Source organism: Gopherus evgoodei, chromosome 11 (assembly GCF_007399415.2).
Source record: "Gopherus evgoodei ecotype Sinaloan lineage chromosome 11, rGopEvg1_v1.p, whole genome shotgun sequence".
Lineage (NCBI taxonomy): Eukaryota > Metazoa > Chordata > Testudines > Testudinidae > Gopherus > Gopherus evgoodei.
This window is the reverse complement of record NC_044332.1, coordinates 21677757-21702420: the sequence shown is the minus strand read 5'-3', so window position 1 is coordinate 21702420 and position 24664 is coordinate 21677757. Positions and strand designations below refer to the sequence as shown.

The window sequence follows — 24664 nt, the reverse complement described above, 5'->3', positions numbered from 1 at the left end:
TCTTGTTAAGCCAATCGTTAAGAGAAACAAGTTTGTTTACATTTACGGGAGAAAATGCTGCCTGCTTCTTATTTACAATGTCACCTGAAAGTGAGACCAGGCATTCACATGACACTTTTGTAGCCAGCATTGCAAGGTATTTACATGCCAGATATCCTAAACATTCATATGCCTCTTCCTGCTCCAACCACCATTCCAGAGGACATTTCCATGCTGATGATGCTCATTAAAAAAAAAAAAAAAAGCGTTAATTAAATTTCTGACTGAACTCCTTATAAGAGAATTGTATGTCTCCTGCTCCATGGCTTTACCCGCATTCTGCATATAGTTTGTGTTACGGTAGTCTCAGATAATGACCCAGCATATGTTGTTTGATTTAAGAACACTTACACTGCAGATTTGACAAACACAAAGAAGGTTCCAATATCGGATTTCTAAAGATAACTACAGCACTCAACCCAAGGTTTAAGAATCTCAAGTGCCTTCCAAAATCTGAGAGGTACGAGGTGTGGCGCATACTTTCAGAAGTCTTAAAAGAGCAACACTCTGATGCAGAAGCTACAGAACCTGAACCACCAAACAAGAAAAATCAACCTTCTGCTGGTGGCATCTGACTCAGATGATGAAAGTGAACATGTGTAGGTCCACGCTGCTTTGGATTGTTATCGAGCAGAACCTGTCATCAGCATGGATGCATGTCCCCCGGAATGGTGGTTAAAGCATGAAGGAACATATGAATCTTCAGAGCATCTGGCACATAAATATCTTGTGCAAATGGCTACAACAGTGCCATGAGAACGCCTGTTCTCTCTTTCAGGTGACATTGTAAACAAGAAGCGGGCAGCATTACCTCCTGCAAATGTAAAAAAACTTGTTTGTCTTAGCAATTGGCTGAACAAGCAGTAGAACAGAGTGGACTTGTACGCTTCAAAGTTTTACATTGTTTTATTTTTGAATGCACGGTTGTTGGTTTTTTGTACTTTCATGATAAAGAGACTGCACTACAGTATTTGTATTAGGTGAAATGAAAAATAGTATTCCTTTAATTTTTTTACAGTGCAAATATTTGTGATCAAAATAAATATAAAGTGAGCACTGCACACTGTGTTCTGCATTGTAATTTAAATTAATATATTTGAAAATGTAGAAAACATCCAAAAAATTTAAATAAAGGGTATTCTATTATTCTTTGATTAAGATTCATTTTTTTAATCGCTTGACAGCCCTAATTTACTTAGATGAGTCAATTTTCAATAATACAACAATAGAGTCAGACCCTTAAAATGGATTCTCCTTTTGAAGTTTTGGTTCTTTGTAACTTAGTAACCTATGGAGGTGCAATCAGATGCTTTTCTTCTGTGTAAGGGAAAACCTTTGAAACATTCAGAGACACAGATGGCAAGACAGAGAGGGACAGCAGAGGCAATAGTACTGTTACAATTTACAACAGTTTCAAGATGAATTCCAAGCCTCCCAGGAAGGAGGAAAAAAGAGAGGTCAGTATACAAGCTTTTAGTCCTACCAGAGAAGCAAAGCAGCACTTTAAAATCAAGCTGCTTGTTAGGAAAAGATTACCTGAACTTCTTCAAATTCAATCCAGTAAACAGCACAGGCACTCTTGGAGGCTGTATCTGAGAAGATAAGAAGCTACTTTCCTGTGTATTCCTCACATTTTCATTAAAAAGCACACAAGAGCCTAAAGATGATAAATCTTTCCTGACTCTTTTGATGATTACTATATAGAAGTGTCAACATAAAGTGGCACGTTTGTGTAATTTGTTCAGAATTCAGATTCATCCATAAGACTTTCCAGTAGTTCTTTCTCATCCTCTCCCCGGTATTCTATGGAATGGAAAGCTTAATTCTTTGTTAACTGTCCAAGTCATGAGCCACATTCATAGCTATGTTTTCACTATACATATTTAAATTTGATTCTGCTCTCAGTTACACCAGCATAAATCAAGAGTAATTCCATGGAAAGCAATGGAATGACACAAACATAACAGTAGTGTAAATGAAAGGAAAATCAGGCCTAGTCATAATTTCATACTGGAGTAGGACATATATTCCATTCTCCACCAAATTAATAAATCACAAGTGAATAAAATAGAATTCTTCAAGCCAAATTAGTCTAAAGAGTACTTTGTGTCAGCTATGGCTAACTGGCTTCCAAAAAGCAGCTCATACTGAGTTGCACCCTAAAACTTGTTATGTTACAATGACCAGCCAAACCCTGCAGCAGTGTTCATTATTCTTTTGAGAGCAACTGGTTTGCCTTTTAAACAGAAAGAGATATTCAGCAACTGTCAAAAATGTGAAAAAGAAAAAGGGGCAAAACAGAGAAAGAATATTCTCCCTGCATCAATCCCAGGTTAAAACAGCAATTGACAGTTCTTAATTACTATGATTTATTTAGAAAAAGAAAAAGGAAATGCCTTCTCTGGGAGTCTCCTACCTCATTATTTGGGTCCTGAATAACCTTATAAAGAGCTGGCACCAGTGATTTTTTCCGGTGCAACGTTGATGCATAACCAGAGATTTGATTTTCAGGTAATGCCTAAAGTAAGAGATATAGACAGCAGTTACTATAATGAGTAGTTCATGTGTAAGCTTTCATGCACTGATATATCTATGAACATGATAAATCCAGTTTTGATAACATTAAACACAACAACAATCCCTGAGCTTCAATCAAGAGAAATTCACAACTTACTACACTAGTAAAAGGTGGAATTCTGTCCTTTCAGTACTGATTCAAGCAAGCAAACTGTCCATAAACCTTACAGTGCTGGGAGCCAATCCTGCATGGTGCTGAATGCTATGAATATTCATCAACTTGTGTGGTAGCTGAGGACATCTGGCAACTTCCAGGACTAGATCACTGTACAGCTCTGGGCCGCTCCAGATTAAAATTATCTGCCACAAACCCAGTCTAGTCTCTGGGCCCTCTTCTCTTTCTCCCTGTTCAACGAGGAACTTTTCTAAACCTTAAATAAATTTAAACTTTTTTTTAAACCTATGATAAAGCCTGAGATTATTAGAAGTGAAAGTATTTTAAAAATCCAATTTACTTGTCTCTAGGTGCTGTTTTATTTTATACTTCTCTCAGCTCAATAAAGGAGTTTAGATTTGGTTTACAGTCAAGACAAGCATGGAGTTCATCCATTCTACAAAGTATATTGTTTTTAAAACTATTTTCACTGGAGTTTTTTATATTGTGGAAACACTTCTATTAATCTTAGATTTTATAAAAAGTTGGTTAAGTTTTTAAATTTTGTGAACAAGTTGACAGTTTCCCTTTAAAGTCTATCAGCTTGATTTACAGAGTATTGTGCGCTCTGAAACGAGAACTGCATAGTATGCTATATACTCTGTACGATAATAAATATTTGTATTCCAAATTGTGCTTTTTATCTTAATACCTTTATATAGACATCTACATGTTGTGCAGTAGAACAGATACAAAAGATTAAAAATCAAAATAGGCTTTTACACTTTAAATGTTTAATCATTAGCATTCTTAACATTATATGCCATTAAACAACATTATAACTGTCATACACCTACTCAGCTGACCTTGAATTCTGATAGCCATTCTTCCACCACACAACGTTCGGATCCCAGCATTTTCTTACAGATTATTCTCCTTTCTTACCTTTAGGAAGAAGAAAGAGAAGCTCAAAAGGTAGAATGCATTTCTGGCAACAAAGCATAGTTCTGTAAAACCCTGTTCTAAAGGGGAAGACAGTTCCAATATCTGATGGTTTTATTTTACATCAAACATTACCAGATGTTGCAGTTCTGAAAATTAGTCCCGTTTTCTAATGATTTTTTTAAACTGTTCTCTTGATCCTCCCGGACATAAAGCTACAGTACTTCAGCGGGTCAGAGAGGATTCAGTGCTTCAAGCCAAATAGCACATTATCTAAGACAAAACGCACCATCCATCCCTGCACTCTTACCAAATATAGCACAAAGAAAAGACAACTGAAACAACTGAAGAGCATCATGGAACAAAGCCATGTGACAGGTTGTAATGACAACTCTGGATATGACACAAAGCAAACACGATTTCATAAAAAATAATATCTTGGAAGTCATGGTGGCAGTATGTTTTATTTCTTAAAGCTGTTCTGGAGGAATTGTGAAGTTTCTCTTTCAACCTGCAACACTGATGATATATTTTAGCAGTAAGCTGTATTTTTCAGAAAGCTAAACATACAAGCACTATTAGTTTTTTTTTAAAGCCACACAATTACTATTATTACTTTCCTACCATATAGCAGTTTTATTCTAGCATCTTAAGTTCAGACAAAAACAGGTCTCAACCCAAAACCACGGAGTTTTATGGTGTCTTCTACTTGCATACTACTTTGAAATAAACACCCTAATCTTATTAGCTATCTCTATTTAAGTACAATATTTAAGTTGCAGCTGTTTTCCTAAATTAACGTAGGGTTTTGTTATGTAGTGTGGATTTCTGAGGTATTTAATCATCTAAATATTCACAATAAATGGATTCTGAGCCAGTTCATTACATGAACTTTAAACTACCCAAATACAATGTTTAACGCAAGAGAGGATGCATTAAATAAAGACGTCATTTCATAAGCACCAAGATCAATCCATCATTGGCAGAGGGCTGGACACGATGACCTAGTACATTCTTTCCCTCTCCAATTTCTATCATTACTTTCTTTTTATTAGTCTCAGCACACAGACATTTAATCAGAGCTATGCTAAGCATATTCACTAAGCTACTGTTACATTTAGAAATTGTTGTGATGTGTCAGCTGGAATACTCTGACCCACAGTCTTGCATTTGGTTCCAAAACCGCCATTACTAATTTGCCTTTTCACAGGAAGACAAGTGTTGTTGCTAAACAGGAATAAAACAGGCGATAGGAAAATGTATATAGTAGATACTAATAGATATGAAAATAGAATGTCACAGAACAAAATATTGTGAAACTATGCATTACTTTCACACATTCACCACAAGAAGAGATGTCTCACACAAGAAGAAATGCAGGAAAATAGCCATATGCAAATCTGGCCAGCGTAAAGCCCAGTCAGGGCCGGTGCAAGGAAGTTTCGCGCCTGAGGTGAAACTTCCACCTTGCACCTCCCCCAACCCTGCAGAAGCTCCCTCCCATGCCCTGGGCCCCCCACCGCAGGAAGCCGTGGAGAACATCCCCACCCCAGCTCACCTCTGCTCCGCGTCCTCCCTGAGCACACCACCCCTGCTGTAATTCTCCTCCCCTCCCAGGCTTGCAGCACCAAACAGCTGGGAGGTGGGAGAATTAGAGCGGGGGCGGCATACTCGGGGAGGACATGGAACAGAGGTGAGGAGCCCTGTGGCAGCTTCCTCCCCCCGCCCTGAGGCACCCCCATGGCAGTTCCCCACCCCCCAGCCCGGGGAGCCCTGCGGTACCTCCTCACCTCTGCTCCACGTCCCCCCCAAGCACGCCGCCCCCGCTCTAATTCTCCTCCCAGGCTTGCGGCACCAAACAGCTGATTGGCGCCGCAAGCCTGGGTGGCGGGAGAAGCAAAGCAGTGACCGCATGCTGGAATCACTGGGCTGCCGGTGGCATGCTGTCCTAGGGAACCCCTGGGCTGCTGGCAGCGGCTCAGACTCCTTCTCCCTCCCAGTGCAGCAGCTGCTGAAACGCTTTAAAAAAAATTGGAGGGCGCCGCTTTTTGACACCCCAGGCAACCGCCTAGTTGGCCTAAATGGTAGCACCGGCCCTGAGCCCAGTGCACAACTATATTTCTGTAATAGGAATAGCTTGCAGTCTTCATAAGAGAATCTGTATAGTAAAAATATACAGTAATAATGTATTCAAGTAGTTTAGAAGTTCTTTTTTAATGTATTATGGAAGTTCTTGCTGGAAAAATCCCAAAGATCTCTGATGAATAGATTTCTGAATAAATCAATCTATCGGAAACATATTGCTCATGCTAGCATAGCTTTAAAGGGAAATCATCATTAAAGGAAGGATGAACAACAAAAAATCATGGCTAACAAAACTTTTGGAAATCTCACCTGCTAACTTATTTCTTTTTCACTTGTAAAGATATAAAGGCACGGTAAGATACAGGAAGTCAAACAAAAAGGTAGACACAATCATAACATTCTCCAAAATAGCTAGTATGTATAAACTCCTGAGAGTTCTTCATAGTCCAGTTTAGATTTGCACAGAACAGCAAGTTAAAGGAAAAATGTTTGACTTGAGTATATTAATAAATGGGAGTAAACAACTAAAATTAATCTAATTAAATTAGATTTAAAATATACTTTACCGTGTCATTTGGAAAAGGCCATAATCTATTCTTCCAAATATTAGTGTTGAGACTTGACTTGTGATTTCCCTTCCCCTTTGATTTAAATTTTAAATACCCTATTTACATATTTATTTACAGGAATTTCAAAATGTTTTCTCCAGGGATATCTGGCACAGGCTCAGACAATTAATGTTTCTGTTATGACTTAAAAAATTTAAATCAATACCAATACAAAAAATTCTGGAGGAATCTGCTGTTAGTTATGTAATCCAACCTCTCTTCCCCTATTCCACTGTTCTGCCCTTCTCCATTTAGCAAGTTGATGTTTCTATTTCTTATAAAATACAAGTCAAAATGGCTATGCCATTAGCACCAAATATCATGGGTAACATATTCACACAGTTCCAAGACTACGAGCTGTTAGCTGATTTGAATTTCCTCTGCCACTTGGCTACCTTTAAAGACTACATGACTCTCCACTATTTAACAACAGCTAGCACTGTTTTTAAATTTGTAAGTGAAGGAGTTGAGAATTTAATATTAACCCCTTTCTTCCTGCCTCCTCCTTCCTTACAAGCCCCAACCACCAAATGAGGTTGCCTCAAAACAAATCATGGGATTTAACACCACAATAATACATTTGGGGTTCTATTTATTTGCCTTCTGATTTTTCAGTATTTAGAATTCAGGTTTTCAAGCTTTGCTCTGCAACCATAAGATTGCAAACTGAGATTCTCCTATAATGAAATGACTCCAGGAACTGGAATTTTAGGAAAAACACCAAATATTGATAGAAATTGGCCCTTTAAGGAATAATTAATTAAATCTAGTGAATATGGAAAATTTAAGTATAGGATTTTGGTGTTTATTTTACTTTTAGAAAGAACCAATTACAGTACATTGTGTCAGGATCAGGGCAGCAGGAGTCTCAAAATCTCCAGTTTGAATTCAATATAGGTTGGTAGCGATCCAAAGTAATTACTGCCTCAAAATAGTTTAGTAGTGTAAGTGAAATGAATGGGTGTTTCGAAACCAGTCTCTAGGGAATGTCTATATACAGAAACCACCACCATAAGTTGCACCCTTGTCGACAGTCTCAATAGAGAGGCCAAGGATTGCATTGACATGGAGACCCAACTATTCTCATGTTTAGAGCATTCAGTCCACACTAACATTGAGTTACGTTGACTGAAAGACTGAACTCACTCCTGGCTACACTGTACTAGATGTATGAAAATAAATAAATAAAACAAAACAAAATTCTATCAATTTCCAGTGCTGTCAACAGGCACTCTTTAGGAGCTTTTTAAAAAAATGATATTGATATTTTAATGGAGCACAATGGGATGATGTAGGAACTTCGATCAATTTTGTTAGTAAAATACTCACAAATCATGCACAAGGGATTTTTTACAAATTGGAACAGTCCCTAAACAGAGCTTCAACAGATGCATTAAACCAAATTAACATGCTACCACAGAAATTCCAATCTGAAAAACAACCTGATGAGCAATTCAATTAATTTTTATTATACAGCTCTCTGTTAGAAAATACTCGAAGGCAGCAAGTCTTTTCAAGACAGCTACTACAAATGTAGCTGACCAGGTGCTTTTAAAATATTATTATTGATATTTAGCACAGCATATTTTACTATTAACTAATTCAGAGTCAACATCCCTGTAAGGCAGCCAAGATTTATATAGGAAGACATGGAAATGCCCTGACAATCTGGACAGATAAATTACTAAACTACACAGAAAACCAGCTACGTGGGAGATAAAAAAAGAGATGGTTGTTTATCAGTTCATAGCAACACAGTGAAAGAGTTTAGTGCAGTAAATTATGAAGAATCTCTTTTCTAACTAAAATTATTGAGAAAATGTGGACAGGAAGAATGCTGCATTTATTCAGGTCACCATGTTTAAAATACTTACACTCTAATAAATAAAATGCCAAGGGGGATTGAAGTGTGGCCTGCTCCCTATTGATACGTTTATAAATTCCAGAGGCTCATGAGCAATAATTTTTATTTTAAGCTTTTATTAAATTTAACTTTTTCCCCTCAGAGGCCCAACTTCCTGGCTGCACCTCCATGGGGTAGTGGCTAGATCCTGTGCACCAGGCAGAGTATGGAACTGAAAGTGCTGAAGAAGAGCAGCAAGAGCTGAAGAACATTTGCCACTTGCTGTCCAAGAGAAGAATCCAGACCCTGGCACAGCCAGTGAGCCACCAATGGTAGGCGAGGTGCAGAGAACCTTTGTGAAAACAGAAAAGTGTTGGGGGCTGCTGCAGGAGCTAATGGTCACCCTATTTGTATTTGGGAAAGGAAGGAAGAGGCGCGATGCATGAATAAAACACTGAGATCAGAAGGGGAAGACACTGATCAAAAGAATGGAATTCAAAGGGAGAGATCTGCTATTCCTTTCTTCCTTTTCCATCTCCTTTCAGCTCACCCTCTATGTTCACCTGCTCTGTCAGTCACTCCTTTACATGTTGCGGACTAAACAGTTTTCCTTCCCTGGTCTTATTGAGCTCCTGCTGAGTCGCTTCTCCGATTGGCCATAATACTTTTTAGAAGCTGTAGAATCACATGCTTGTGGGAAGCAGTGGCCGGTACATCCCTCAGCCCATACAGCTTCTCACAGCCCCCATTGGCCTGGGACGGCGAACCGCAGCCAGTGGGAGCCGCAACCGGCCGAACCTGCGGAAGCAGCAGGTAAACAAACCAGCCCAGCCCACCAGGGTGTTTATCCTGGTGGGCCTGTGCCAAAGGTTGCCGATCCCTGTTTTAGAGCTGGATATCCTAGGTTCAACTGCTACAAGTGACCCACACACGATTGTTATTGTATTAGTCACCCCGTCAGATGATTTCAGTTATCAGTAGTGAAGCACAGAAAACAAAGTGCAAATCTGTTTGAAGACAGCAGGACAAAGGCCTCAAAATAAATGATACCACATGCAGGAACGGCTCTAGGGATTTTGCTGCCCCAAGCATGGCAGGCAGGCTGCGTTTGGTGGCTTGCCTGCAGAGGGTCCACTGGTCCCGCAGCCTCGGACTTCCCGCAGGCATGCCTGCGGGCAGTCCACCGAAGACACGGGACCAGCGGACCCTGAGCAGGAAGCCGCCGAACGCAGCCTGCCTGACGCCCTCGTGGTGACTGGCAGGGCGCCCCCCGTGGCTTGCCGCTCCAAGCACGCACTTGGTGTGCTGGAGCCGCCCTTGACTACATGTGATAAAACTCCTTCAGCTCCAACCTCCCCCACAAAGACTCTTCATACATCTTTGAGAACCTAGGGGAAAATATAAAAAAAACCCACAATATAGCCTTTAGGAATATCAAGTGAGAAAATCATCTATATAGGAGAGACAGCTTTTAGATTTAACAAAAGAGCAAGAAGGAAGTAGAAATTAATCATTGCAAAGGAAGAATTCTTCCCTCAGAGTACAAGGCTCCCCTCCAAAATACCACAATTGATAAATTATCCTTTTAACCATTCCTCTCTGCTAAATGAAAGATTTCCTCAATTTCTTTATCACAAAAAGCATAGCTGATGTACAGAGTAGGAAGACAAACTTTTTAATATTCATGGCTTATAAATGCAGGATAGACAAGAAAACTGGAGGAAGTTTTAGATCATTGTTAGGAGAATAAGGGAAGGGACAAGCGCTGCATTTATATTAACGGAAACTGGAAAAAAGCTTCGTAAAATGTACATTAGGTCAAGTACAATCTAGTGTTGTAATAATGGCGGAAGGGAACTTCTTTCTGTGTACAAAGAATTGATTATGGTTACATTAATTTATTAATATGATTGTCTGAAATTGCATTTATGCTGAAAATTACTCCTGGTTGGAGCTAGTGAGATTATATTTTAAAATTTGAATACTGTTCCTCAACACATAGGTTAATTGTTATAGAGCTGAGTACAGACTGTTTTAACATGTTTACCTCTGGCCAGAGGCTTTACTAACACACACGAAGGTTTTAATAAGGTTTGTGCCTTGTCACATGTATTAAATAGCCTCCTTCTCTTTTTCAACTCTTTTGTTTATGGTTCACAGTAAAGAGATTGTGTTAAATCTCTTAGCCTGAAGTTTAAAAAGACTTAAAAATAAGTGTAAGGAGATTGGAGCCTTTAGGAATTTGGACAGATTTAACACAGACCTCTCACATCAACAGGAAACTCACTTCTCTCAAACAGTGAAAGGAGCTTGGTATCATTCAAACAGTTTCCCTATTACAAAACTTCTTCTTTCCCAAATCAGGAGATTCCTGCCCAGGCCAGGGAGTAAAGGAACACGTTGTACAGTTCTGTAGCTAGCCTGCCAGACAATGCAGCAGTGACACTTCTGAGCACTGGCACTGGAAAGAGTGCAGAAGTGTGGGGTGGGGGCCAAATCTGAGGCAGTGGCATTGTGATCTAGCACATGGGTTTGCCTTTGGCTTCCATTTCTATAGAAAAACCAGAGGGGTGGCCTTCCCCTCCAAATAAGGACGCTTACAAGTCAGCCCTATGTATTCTATTCAGGAACATCCCAGACAGTGTTCAGAATTACATGCATTTGTCCAGTGCTCAGACTTTGGACCCTATGTGAAGCTGCAGAGCCACTGTACTGACTCACTACAGAAGCCAGATCAGATGGAGTTTTAACTTCATTTCAGGGATATAAAAAAAGTCTGAGGGCCACAGAGAAAGGAACTAGAAAGGAAGACAGGAAGACACTCTGAGCAGGGTTTGAAGGTTGCTCTAGGACAGGGGTCAGCAACCTTCAGCACGCAGCCCATCAGGGTAATTTGGCGGGCCGCGAGACATTTTGTTTATGTTGACCATCTGCAGGCACAGCCCCCCGCAGCTCCCAGTGGCCACGTTTCGCTGTTCCCGGCCAACGGGAGCTGTCAGAAGCAGTGCAGGAGAGCTGCGGGGGGCCATGCCTGCCGATGGTCAACGAACAAAATGTCTCATGGCTTGCCAGCGGATTACCCTGATTGGCCGCATGCCGAAGGTTGCCGACCCCAGGTCTATGATCTAAAACAAAATCTCACTCTCCTTCTCCTCCTGTTTTGCTATTAGGTGGTGGATACAGGGAAAGGCACAGAAATGGCCTGGCAACTATATCCATTCACACTACCATCCAGAGTTTAAAAGTAAGTTGTTGGTCCCCTGGGAATAGTGAAGAATAACGTCCCAGATCCTGGGCTGCCATGTGAAAGAAACCCTTACTGATACTGTTTCCATAGGAAAATTGGGTCAGTAATACTGTAAAACAAACAGCTGACCCGCCTCTTCCCTCTCAAGCACTCCCCATCCACATCAGACCAACCCTTCCCAGAGCCCTTAAGTGAGCACTTCTAACTTAAAAATAAATAATCATTTGAGATATACCTCTCACACAGAGCTGGAAGGGACCTTGAAAGGTCATTGAGTCCAGCCCCCTGCCTTCACTAGCAGAACCAAATACTGATTTTGCCCCAGACCCCTAAGTGACCCCCTCAAGGATTGAACTCACAACTCTGGGTTTAGCAGGTCAATGCTCAAACCACTGAGCTATCCCTCCCCTTCACCCCCTACCCACTACCGCCATCCTGACCCTCTCAGAGTCCTCAAGGGAGCCACCTGCCTTCTCCAGCCTAGCCCTCCCAGAGTCCTTGCCTCCTCCATTCCACCAGCCTGACCCTTCCAGAGCACCTTCCTTCCCCACTCTTTACCTTACCCTCCCCTGCTAGTGAGCCTCTCACCCTCGCATGCTGGGTTTGTCCCACTTCCTGGATCTGGCTGCTCCCCCAGCACCAAGAGGAGCCACTGCTGTGGTTCTGGCAGCCGCCAGATGACGGACCGGCACACAGCACAATGCAGAGTGGGGCCTGGTTGTCACATTGGATATGGTGTGACAAAGAACAGGACCCGGGTGCTGGTCAGGTCACAGCACACCTCCGTCCAGACAGGAACATGTTCAATTAAAAAAAAAGCGGGGGGGTGGTGGTGTGAGAGAGACAGGGGATGACACATGGCACCCTCTGTTTCTGGCACCTATCCTTGTGTGCTCTGAACACTGTCCCATCCCAGTCTCTGCAGCCAGAAGGAAGGCAATTAAGAATGTGCTGGAATGGGATCAGAACAATGACGCAGAGTAGTATGGAAGAGTTTGGGGGCCACATGAGGCATCTGGAGGGATAAAGTGTATTCTAAGAAGGTGAAAATGTTGCAGGGAAGCAAGCAAAACAGATGAAAACAAAGTCTGTGTTACTTTCATAGTTTCATAGACTTTAGGATCAGAAGGGACCAATGTGATCATCTAGTCTGACGACCTGCACAAAGCAGGCCACAGAACCCTACCCATCCACTTCTATAACAAACCCCAACCTATATCCGAGTTATTGAAGTCTTCAAATTGTGATTTGAAGACCTCAAGCTGCAGAGAATCCACCAGCAAGTGACCCATGCCCCACGCTGCAGAGGAAGGCGAAAAACCTCCAGGGCCTCTGCCAATCTGCCCTGGAGGAAAATTCCTTCCCAACCCCAAATATGGCGATCAGCTAAACCCTGAGCATGTGGGCAAGACTCACCAGCGAGAACTCAGGAAAGAATTCTCTGTAGTAACTCAGATTCCATCCCATCCCATCACCGACCACTGGGCATACTTATCTGCTGGTAATCAAAGATCAATTGCCAAAATTAAGCTATCCCATCATACCATCCCTTCCATAAACTTATCAAGCTTAGTCTTAAAGCCAGATATGTCTTTTGCCTCCACTACTCCCCTTGGAAGGCTGTTCCAGAACTTCACTCCTCTAATGGTTAGAAACCTTCGTCTAATTTCAAGTCTAAACTTCTTAGTGTCCAGTTTATACCCATTCATTCTTGTGTCTACATTGGTACTAAGCTTAAATAATTCCTCTCCATCCCTAATATTAATCCCTCTTCTTTATTTATAAAGAGCAAGCATATCCCCCCTCAGCCTTCTTTTGGCTAGACTAAACAAGCCAAGCTCTTTGAGTCTCCTTTCATAAGGCAGGTTTTCCATTCCTTGGATCATCCTAGTAGCCCGTCTCTGAACCTGTTCCAGTTTGAATTCATCCTTCTTAAACATGGGAGACCAGAACTGCACACAGTATTCCAGGTGAGGTCTCACCAGTGCCTTAATATAACGGTACTAACACCTCCTTATCTTTGCTGGAAATACCTCACCTGATGCATCCTAAAACCGCATTAGCTTTTTTAACGGCCATATCACATTGGCGGCTCATAGTCATCCTGTGATCAACCAATACTCCAAGGTCCTTCTCCTCCTCTGTTGCTTCCAACTGATGTGTCCCCAATTTATAACTAAAATTCTTATTATTATCCCTAAATGCATGACCTTGCACTTTTCACTATTAAATTTCATCCTATTACTATTACTCCAGTTTACAAGGTCATCCAGATCTTCCTGTATGATATCCCGGTCCTTCTCCGCGTTAGCAATACCCCCCAGCTTTGTGTCATCCGCAAACTTTATTAGCACATTCCCGCTTTTTGTGCCAAGGTCAGTAATAAAAAGGTTAAATAAGACTGGTCCCAAAACCAATCCTTGAGGAACTCCACTAGTAACCTCCTTCCAGCCTGACAGGTCACCCTTCAGTATGACCCGTTGGAGTCTCCCCTTTAACCAGTTCCTTATCCATCTTTCAAGTTTCATACTGATCCCCATCTTTTCCAATTTGACTAATAATTCCCCATGTGGAACCGTGTCAAATGCCTTACTGAAATCGAGGTAAATTAGGTCTACTGTATTTCCTATGTCTAAATAATCTGTCACCTTCTCAAAGAAGGAGATCAGGTTGGTTTGGCATGATCTACCTTTAGTAAAACCACGTTGTATTTTGTCCCAATTACCACTGACCTCAATGTCCTTAACTACTTTCTCCTTCAAAATTTTTTCCAAGACCTTACATACTACAGATGTCAAACTAACAGGTCTATAGTTACTCGGATCACTTTTTTTCCCTTTCTTAAAGATAGGAACTATGTTAGCAATTCTCCAGTCGTACGGTACAACCCCTGAGTTTACCGATTCATTAAAAATTCTCGCTAATGGGCTTGCAATTTCATGCGCCAGTTCCTTTAATATTCTTGGATGAAAATTGAATGGGCCCTCCGATTTTGTCCCATTAAGCTGTTCAAGTTTGGCTTCTACCTCAGATGTGGTAATATCCACCTCCATATCCTCATTCCTGTTTGTCATCCTTCCATTATCCCTAAGCTCCTCATTAGCCTTATTAAAGACTGAGGCAAAGTACTTATTTAGATATTGGGCCATGCTTAGGTTATCCTTAACCTCCTTTCCATCCTCAGTGTTTAGGGGTAAGATATTGAAGCAGAAATAAATATCCCAAAATTGATTTTTTGAGAACATCAAGGCATGTTTCTTTGGCACATTGCTTGTCTGAATTGGACTGCTCATGACAGTAAGCACTGCACCGGCCACTAAGTAGTCATATGATCACGCTCTGTGAATATACACTCTTCACGACAAGGATCTGTCTTAAGTGTTTCTTAAGCATGCAGTACTTTTTGGGTACTTAAACTGTGGTAGTATTAGTAACAACAGTAGATTTACTTGAATTTAAGAAGTACCTGTTCTAGTAGAACTGCTTTCTGCATTAGATACTATCAATAATAGAAGATAACTAAAAAAAGCATGCTTTGGAAACAAAAATAGCAAACAATGTCATTCGCAAGTAGATTTCGGAAGCCAGTGATTAGCAGTCATAGTTTGCATGACACCTAAATACGGTTATTTAAAGAAACCACAGGAAACACCAGAGGAGAAGTTACTAAAAAGTCATGATTCAGTTTGTCATGATTGGTATAAAAATTTGCTATTGCATGTGCCATGTCCAACTTTACCTCTGTTTTAAGAAGTCAGTTCTCTAAAGAAGGAGGAGGAGGAGGAGGAATAATGCAGCAGTTTTCCAGTCTGGAATGCATTTGTCAAGCTTTAAAATATTCCTCAGTTCTGTGAAAGATGAAAATAGAAAATCTGAGATAATCAAAATAAAGACGCAAGATGGGCTTTGGAAAACTACATACTATACGTATTTTACTTAATACATTTTTCTGCATCATAGACAAACTACAGAAATTACCAGCTAAAAAGCATTACCCAATCCACTAAAATACATCCATTCCCCCTTCCCTCCCAAAAAAAATCTATAACAAACACAATACCCCAAACAGTGTTTTACCCTAAAAATGAAGAGAACCAGAGATTATGTGAAATTTACTAGAAATTTTGTAACAGAATTTATAGGGAAGGTGTTCAGATGCTGCAGTGACTGGCACCAGTATAAAACACAAAGATCGAACGAACACTAAAAATGAAATTTGATAATGAACAGTACATATAAAAGATACCCATAAGACACACTTATTAAAATTAGTATTTTTGCAAGATTAAGCACAATCAATAGTCTGAATCTTCAGAATATAAAAATCAAAAGATCCAAACCATAACAGCAGCATGTCTTAAAAACTGTTCCTTCTTCCCATCGCAAGCATTTTGTTTTGATATATATTTACTACAAGGTGAAAAGTTTCAAAATCACTTCAGGGAAATTGTCACTGCTGAGAAAAGTCAGTATACTTGCCAATATAATGTAGGAGCCATTAGCTAGGGACTTCTATTGCAAATAAAGATTTTGTACACCTCAGATCACTGAACTCCGAAGACTGCACCTTCTTATTGTTAGTATATTTTAATGACTTCAGTATAGTTGAAGAGTACCTTGGATTATCCTACTGTATCACTGAGCACTTTCAGTTGTACATTCAATACTACAGGGTTCTTTCACTCACGCTAAAGTGTGCACACTCACAAGCCAAGCCTAGGTCGATTAGTGAGAATAAGATGCTGAAATCCTACTATGTGTTTCCAAAGTGTATGGAACTGTTCCATTCTATACTGTTTAAGTTACTATTGTACCTTCTCCAATACAAACAGTTAGTAAAAAGTCCCTTTCTCTCAATATTAGTAAAACATATATTAAGCAGAACAGCAGCTCACATTAGGCTAAAGTTCCACTGGAAGCCTTTACAACAAATAAAAACAGAGTGAACTTAAAGGGACAGTATGAATTTTCTGTAATCAAACATTTTTATGCAATTTCTTACAGGAATCACTATGTAATATCTGACTTTTTGGTTTTTAAATCCTTTAAAAAGGGGGGTGGTTCTTCTTCCATGTTGATATTCATACGGATCTTTTCAAGCACGTAAAAAATGACTATCCAAGCGGAACAGAGAAACTATGTGCAGACTGCTGTCAAATGCACACAATAGACAGAAAAACAGAAAAATATTTTTTCACTCTTTCAGCTATAGTAATCTCACTTGTTACTTGAACTCTAAAACAAACTTTTCAGACAGAAATGTTAGTATTTCAAGTGCATGTTCTCCCTTTCATTCACTGTAGCCAAGAACCCTATAAACTTCCATATTTTAGAACAATAGTTGTGATTAATCTCTGAGCAAAAGTATTGCCAAGCTTAAAATGAACAAAGGTATTGTCAGTGTAAGGCCTCAGACTTCCGCTTTGCAGAGGTGAAGAGGGCACGCTTTGCTGAAGTAAGCTTAGACTTGTGGTCAAAACACGCTGCAACCAGATAACACATTCTAACTCCTATAAAAGTTGATGAGTGGTGTCCCCGGGCACAGCTTGTCTAACCCACAATTAAAACAACTGGCTACAAGAAAATAAGTAAGTATAAATTATACAGTCAAAGTGACACAAAGAGATAAGGAAGCATAAATTATACAGCCAAGGCGACAACGCTAACCACAATAAAGATTTGGCTGACCCTAACTGGTCAGTCTGTTTTAAGACATGGTGGACTGATCAGATAAAAAGTACGAAGGCATGGGACTGTATGTGTGTGTGTGTTTTGGTCATAAGGAAAACCTGACCCACTCTCCTTGAACCAAAGGGACGTGCACTTCACAACTGTCTGTACCTGGCTAGTGCGGAAAATGGACGACTGAAGGGTAACGTATTCTCAGGTGAATGCAGGGTAAGGTTATGGAGTAAAGAAGTCTGGTTGCTCGGGCAGAACTGATCTCAAGTTGTATCGATACTATAGTGTTAAGATAACTTTACATGTACCTGTGCTTGTCTTCAATATAACTTGTCATTTATACTAATCCTTATTCAGTGCTGGTCTTTAATCGTGGTTTTTTTTATTTTGTCTGTGTTGCCTTTATAGTTTAAAGTCATTAAAAACCTTCTTTGAGGAATATTCAGTAGTTTTAGTTTTTCTTATACAGGCACTACTCAACCTCATTATATCTGTGTTGGGTGGTGCGATCACCCAGGGACCTGATGCGTTCCTCCCTCTTCCTTGACCTCTGCAGTAGTCAACAGGCGGACCACAGGTCAAATACGGCCCACCAGAGGCTTTTGAACGGACCCAAAAGTCTTTTTATTTAATTATTTATTTTATTATTTTCTCTGGAATCTGCTCCTTGACTATACCTTAACCACAAAATTTGGACACTGACAAAAAATAATTGACTAACCCTGTTTTAGAATGTGTTAAAACATTCTTTGGTCCTGAACTTGAAATATGACCTAGATGAGGGGATTTATGTCCATGCAGAGCCCCACTAAAAATCAGGGGGATTTTGCATAGGCATATGGGTCTTCCTGCATGGTGCTAATTGCAGGATCACAACCAAATAAGTTAAGACTGGGGGGAGGGATAGTTCAGTGGTTTGAGTATTGGCCTGCTAAAGCTAGTGTTGTGAGTTCAATCCTTGAGGGGCTATTTAGGGATCTGGGGCAAAAATCTGTCAGGGACCATACTTGGTACTGCTGTGAAGGCAGGGGACTTGATTCCACCTTTCAAGATCCCTTACAGTTCTACGAGATAGGTATAGCTCCATATAATAATAAACATTTCTCATCATTTATCTGTACTACACAGCAACCAGTCACATTCCAGAAAACCTGCAGATATTTTACTTAAATTATTAATCTTAGTATGAGTACTTTTAAAGTAATATAATCAATATAATTTCATTATATAACCTCACAAAAAGACCCACCAAAAACAAAACAAAAACCAGCACAAGGATTCCTCCACATACAGAAAAGCAACAAATCACTGTCTTTGAAACAAGACTGATACAGTATTTGCTTCTATCAGCTCTTAGACAATGACTCCTCTTTCCATTCTGTCTTCAAACGATTACTGTAGATTGGAAGATTTTGCTAAGATTCTGAACAAGCGGTCACAGTATACAAACACCATACACTAGGTGAGCCCAAAAAGGTAAGGCCAGTTCTGCAGTAAGTGCAAATGTGGCTATTTCTTTGGAGAAACCTAGCATAAAGGATGTAGAAATATGCTTTATAAAACAGTCTCCAACAACCATTGGTCTATATGACGCAATGTCAGGCTTCCAGTAGGAAGACAAAATATACATTTTATAATGCTGGGCTAAGCACTGAATGTTGCTCTATATTTTAAACAACAAAGGCTTTTTGCCCTCTAGCTCTGAAATTCAGAACAAATCTGCAGTAAAAACACAAAGAAAGCTGACTTCTGTTGAAACACAGAGACTTAGAAGGCTATCAGCAGAAACATATATCAGACCCATTGTTAGTACTGTTAGATGTATAGTGGAGGTGCAGTGAATGGAAATGGCAGTGCAGTACTATAGATTTAGTGACACAAATTAATGAGTGTGAAGAACCAGTGACTCTCTCTAAGTCAGAATTTCCCCTTACATATGAACAAACCTGCTGTACTAAGAAAATATCCCAATAGTTGAAAAATAGCAAATTCAAAAGCTTCAGTCACATTTCAGAAAAGTCCTAATGTTCCTAATGCAAAAGGACAGAAATGGAGGGCGTTCCAATAGCACAATCATTAACTTATTTCAGAAATTTTCTGCCCAACTAGCAGTGAGGAGTTAAATTACACAGCAAAAGAATAGTCAATAGAACACTGTAGCTATAACTTTGCAACAAAGAGCATACTGCAACTGCCCAAAGTGTGTACACATAATCTTTGGCCCTCACACACCCAGCAGAAACAACCTCACCCACAGCATAAAGACTGCGTCCATTGTTTATTAAGTACCTCCTCTTGGCAGAAACTTTAAAAAACTTAAGCCAGATTAAAATGTTACACTAGTTGCTCCCTGCAAAATGGCTATATTACAAGGAGCAACAAATACAATCTTGCTCTGCATGTTTTTAAAAACATTAATCAGAAAAAGTACCCAATGTACAGTACATAAACTTTTGGCATGTAACAGATTGTTTTCCAGTTTTAGGTTAAAACTGATGAAATCTAAAAGCAAAAACTAAAACACAGTGGGGTTGTTTGTTTTTGTAAAACATAAAACTTTTAAATAGAAGTCTAAAGGTTCCTCATGCTCATTCACTTCTGGAGGCAGGAGTTTGCAGTGGGTCCTGGTTTTATTTTTCTACAGAAGGGGAGTGGTGTGGGAACCAACAAGTTTCACTACTAAAAATGGGCAATAAGTTCTCTAAAATTAAAACATCGAAAGTCAGTAAATAAACTAAATTATGAAAAACAATCAAAAGATAAATGATTTCTATGTTTTCATTCAAACTACTGGCTCAGATCTTCACTTAATCTAACCCCAAAGATATTAGCTTTTGGATAAAAATCCATATTTATGCTTCACACATTGAATCTAAAGGTAGGTTAAAGAAAGAAGGAAAGAAAGCAAGAAAGAAAGAAAGAGAAAAAAAGATTTATAGAACATTTTTATAGAAGAGCTGTTTTTTATTTTAGTCTTTTCTAGTATAGGATCTACCTACCTGTCTACTCAACAAAACTTCCACATGCTGACATAGTTGTTTGATTACATCAGTACAGCTGCTTGCTTTGACACTTCCAGGACATACTTAAGAGGGTGTATGTTATCAGGCCAACAATGGGTACATGTGTCCAAATACAAGCACTATCTAGGTTGAAGACTGACAAAATAGTCTGTTTGTATGCTCACCTGGAATCCCACCTATAGAATAAAAATGTAAACACAAACTATTTTCCCAACTCAATCATGTCTTGCATTTTATGAACACTTTTTTAAAAAGTCAGGACTATCAGTTATCATCATTAAAAGGTTCAAAGATTACTTTCTACAGATTACAAAGTGGTATTAATTAGGCAGGGTCACAATTTATATTACTTCATACACACGTTCTCTCTCTGGTTCTCATTTAGTCGTTTTTATGTAACAATGTTGCGGACTGTTAGATAGCTGATGTATCCCATCCCACAGATGACTACATTCAGCGGAGGGGGAAGTGTTCCAGGTTTTTATTTTATTAGCTATCATACACATATATACAGAATTTGCACAGTGCTTTGGATCTGCCAGAATTAAAACAGATACCTAAATGTAAAAGGATAGAATACCATTTCTCAAGTTCATACCCTAGACCAGAACATAAGATAACTGGAGTAAAAAATTAACTAAGATTCCCAGGTAAAAACAATCTTTATAGCTGCATCCAAACTTGAACTTTGCTAAAAGAAAATATAAAGGTTTTATTACATCATAAGGAAGAACAAAATCCATGCACTATAAATTATAAAATACATACTATTTCATCTAATACTGGATATCTATAAATTACAGAATAACCGTAGAGAAAATTTTATTCTTAATTCCAGAAAATGTTTGCTGTTCTTAATTCCAACAGCATGCCATTTGCACTTTGAGATACCAAAAAGTGGTAAACAACTATTTTTAAAAGGATTTACATAGTGAGGAGAAGTCGTTATTACTTGTCAGCCTCAGCTCTCTGGGCAAGATACATTTTCCAGTTTAGCATAAACTGAATATATAGTACATGGTCAAAGCTTTAAAAAAAAAAAATCCTCTTCACCAAACATACCTGTACAGAAAGGCCCCATTATGATGGCAGTCTAATGTAACTTCTGCTACAGCTCTGGTTAGCAATAATTGAGCACACCTTTTTTAATTTATTTTGAATTTTTTACATCCTAACCATACACAGTTTTCAAAGAACAATGGATAACAAAAAAACAATTTTGGTCTTTTATTTAAAATATCCCCACATATTTGAATCTACCTCTGTAAATCTCTCTTCTATGTTACACACTGCTTCCTAGCTACAAAGTGGGACCTTTAATGCCCTACTAACATAGGCAAGGAATATAGTATAGACAGAAAGCCAAACAGTCTACAAAATGATCCAAGCTAGAACACCTGAAGTGCATGGCAGGGGATCCTACTACTCTGTCCCCACTCCAGGAGTACAACTGAAGCACCTAAAGAAGAGGTTAAAGGGTTAAAGGCTGGGGGTGAGAAGCTGGCAGGCTGAACATAAGATCTCCTAAATATCCTAAGGGAGAGGTCCCACAATCTAGCCCTCTTCTCCACAGCTATTATATAAAGAAGTCCCTGACTACTCCATTCCATCACCTTACACCCAAGAAGTATGCCCTTTCAAACCATATTAATACCAGCTCAGTAGCTAATTCTCTGATCCAATCAAAGAAAGGCAGCCCCAGCCCTTCCCTCCCCATAGGGCTTAGGAACACACATGCACACCTCCAATCTACAAAAGAGAGAGGCCTCTTTTTGCCTACTATACCTTCCCCCCAAACCATTTACCAAGCCCCACTGCATCAATTTTGAAAAAGTACACACCCACCCTGGCCAAGAATTACCCCACTGAAGCATGATATCGGCAAGAAGTTCTCTACCTTGCAATTCAAATGCTGGATGCTGCAAAACATTTTCCAGCTTTCTTAATCCACTTCCTGCTCATAACGGGTTCCTTTCACTACATCATCATAAATCCAGGAGAGGTCTCTCTTTGCAAACAAGCAGTGGAGATTTACAACAAACATTAAAAAACTGCAAGACCAAGACTGGTATTTTTGTTTCCATTGAGGTTCACACATTTTTAAAGCAAGTAATAAAGGTTAAAAACAACTCTAAATACACTTTGAGAAATTTTTGCTATGTGGACTTTTATTAATAAAATTACCAAAATACTCATCATCCCAAAATAATCTACACCCAGTTTTTAAAAATACTTTACATAAAATACTTTACAGCTAAAAATGTAAAACAGAAAGGCTTGAGTCAGGAATGCAGTAGCTGCTCACAGCTCGAAAGACTGTTGCCTCACATAAATCAGGTTTCAGAGCAGTAGCCATGTTAGTCTGTATCCATAAAAAGAACAAGAATACTTGTGGCACCTTAGAGACTAACAAATTTATTTGAGCATAAGCTTTTCTGCCCACAAAACCTTAAGCTCAAATAAATTTTAGTCTCCAGGGTGCCACAAGTACTCCTGTTCTTTTTAGGGATACAGACTGAGGGTATGTCTACATCTACAATTTTGCAGCGCTGGTTGTTATAGCTGTATTAGTACAGCTGTATAGGGCCAGCGCTGCAGAGTGGCCACACTTACAGCAACCAGCGCTGCAAGTGGTGTTAGATGTGGCAACACTGCAGCGCTGTTGGGCGGCTTCAAGGGGGGTTCGGAGAACGCGAGAGCAAACCGGGGAAGGAGACCTGCTTCCCCGCGGTTTGCTCTCGCGTTCCCCGAACCCCCCTGCAAACCGCAGGGAAGGAGACCTGCTTGCAGGGGGGTTCGGGGAACGCGAGAGCAAACCGGGGAAGGAGACCAGCTTCGCCGCGGTTTGCTCTCGCGTTCCCCAAACCCCCCTGCAAACCGCAGGGAAGGAGACCTGCTTGCAGGGGGGTTCGGGGAACGCGAGAGCAAACCGGGGAAGGAGACCAGCTTCCCCGCGGTTTGCTCTCGCGTTCCCCAAACCCCCCTGCAAACCGCGGGGAAGGAGACCCGCTGGGGGGGGGATTCGGAGAACACCGGAGCAAACCGCGGGGAAGGAGACCTGCTTGATTACCAGAGAGGCTTCCTCAGGTATGCTGGGATACCTGCTTATTCCACGGAGGTCAAGAAAAGCGCTGGTAAGTGTCTACACTTGATTACCAGCGCTGGATCACCAGCGCTGGATCCTCTACACCCGAGACAAAACGGGAGTATGGCCATCGCTGCAAACAGGGAGTTGCAGCGCTGGTGATGCCCTGCAGATGTGTACACCTCCTAAGTTGCAGCGCTGTAACCCCCTCACCAGCGCTGCAACTTTGTGATGTAGACAAGCCCTAACATAGCTACTGCTCTGAAACCTGATTTATGTGAGGCAACAGAAACTGGAACATTTTCCTCAAAACTAAAATTAATGTATTGTTAACACACAGACAGGGTATTGTGGATCCATCATAAAGTATTTTAAAAATAATTACCATGCCTGGTGCATTTACTCTAACTCTACCGCTTTACCGTATTCTGCTCTCTAGCTCTACATAGTACCACTGCCACTAGTAATTTAGTAAAACAGAATGCTCTCCTCTGCCACCTAAACAAACAGCAACCTAACCAGGATTTCAGGGAATACTGTAAAAACACTCTACAAAGATGACCATGAAAATAGAGATTTTTGTGAAAATGGTTAATAGTTTATTCAGTTCGGCCTTCAGAAGATGGCAGCTGCTACCACAGCAACTTCATTTCTATTGGGAGGCCAGTTAACACTTTCTTAGACTTTCGCTTTCCATAGTAAATTCAATGTGATAATTAATGAAAAAATTTAAGTGAATAATTTTTCATGAAAGATGTCAGTCTATGTGACCTCCATATTAAAGGGACAACCCACAGGGAACAAGTGGCCAGCCCCTCTGAAGAGGGAAGGAGCCAAAAAGAACTACAAGAAGTGTCATAACTGAGCCTTGGAGACAAAATTCCTTGATTTACCTTTACAGCAGGTACAGCACAGGCAGTGGCTGTTAAAGTTTCTCCGCACTGTCACAACCTTCACCTACAATCTGCTATAAAGATTGCAGGGCAGTAGTTCCATTTTTATATGTCCATTTACTTTTTGGCCTCTGCAGAGAGGGGCAACATGGCATCAGCCAGCCACAACTGTGACAGTGATTGTGCAAAGTGGACACTTACCAGCAAAACCCAAATTAACTTCCTATGTCTACAAAAATGATCACTAGATTGCAGTACTTAATTATTCCTAATCTAGCCACTTCTAAACTCAGAGATGAAATGTTCTTTATCTAATTACTAACTCCTGAGACTTCTAGTCATCCTAATTATTTAAGTGTAATAGTCTGAAATCAACAAGATATAATTTAATAAAGTGTAAAGTACTTTATTTAGGAAAGAAAAATCTTATGCACAACTACAAAATGGGGAATAAATGACTATGCAGTTGTACTGCTGAAAAGGATTAGGGAGTTATAGTGGATCATAAATTGAACGCCAGTCAACAATGTGATAAAGCTATGAAAA

The 24664-nt window shown here is 40.0% G+C and overlaps 1 protein-coding gene across 13 annotated transcripts in view; it reads right to left on the bottom strand.

The window, feature by feature from the left end:
• The window catches only part of FAM126B (family with sequence similarity 126 member B), a 108162-nt gene that overhangs the window by 45360 nt on the left and 38138 nt on the right, over nt 1-24664 (bottom strand). For 9 of the 13 annotated variants that reach the window (XR_004002527.1, XR_004002528.1, XM_030579293.1 and 6 more), the window contains 3 exons: nt 15175-15283; nt 3577-3655; nt 2456-2557 (listed from right to left, as the gene is read on the bottom strand). Coding sequence is in view for 11 of the 13 variants with exons in the window: in XM_030579293.1 (XP_030435153.1) it covers nt 2456-2557; nt 3577-3627 (153 nt within the window). In the remaining 2 variants the exon portion in view is untranslated. Of the gene's footprint in view, nt 1-2455; nt 2558-3576; nt 3656-15174; nt 15284-20116; nt 20317-24664 lie in introns of all 13 variants that reach the window. The other 4 variants (XM_030579296.1, XM_030579297.1, XM_030579299.1 and 1 more) reach the window with 2 other exon arrangements.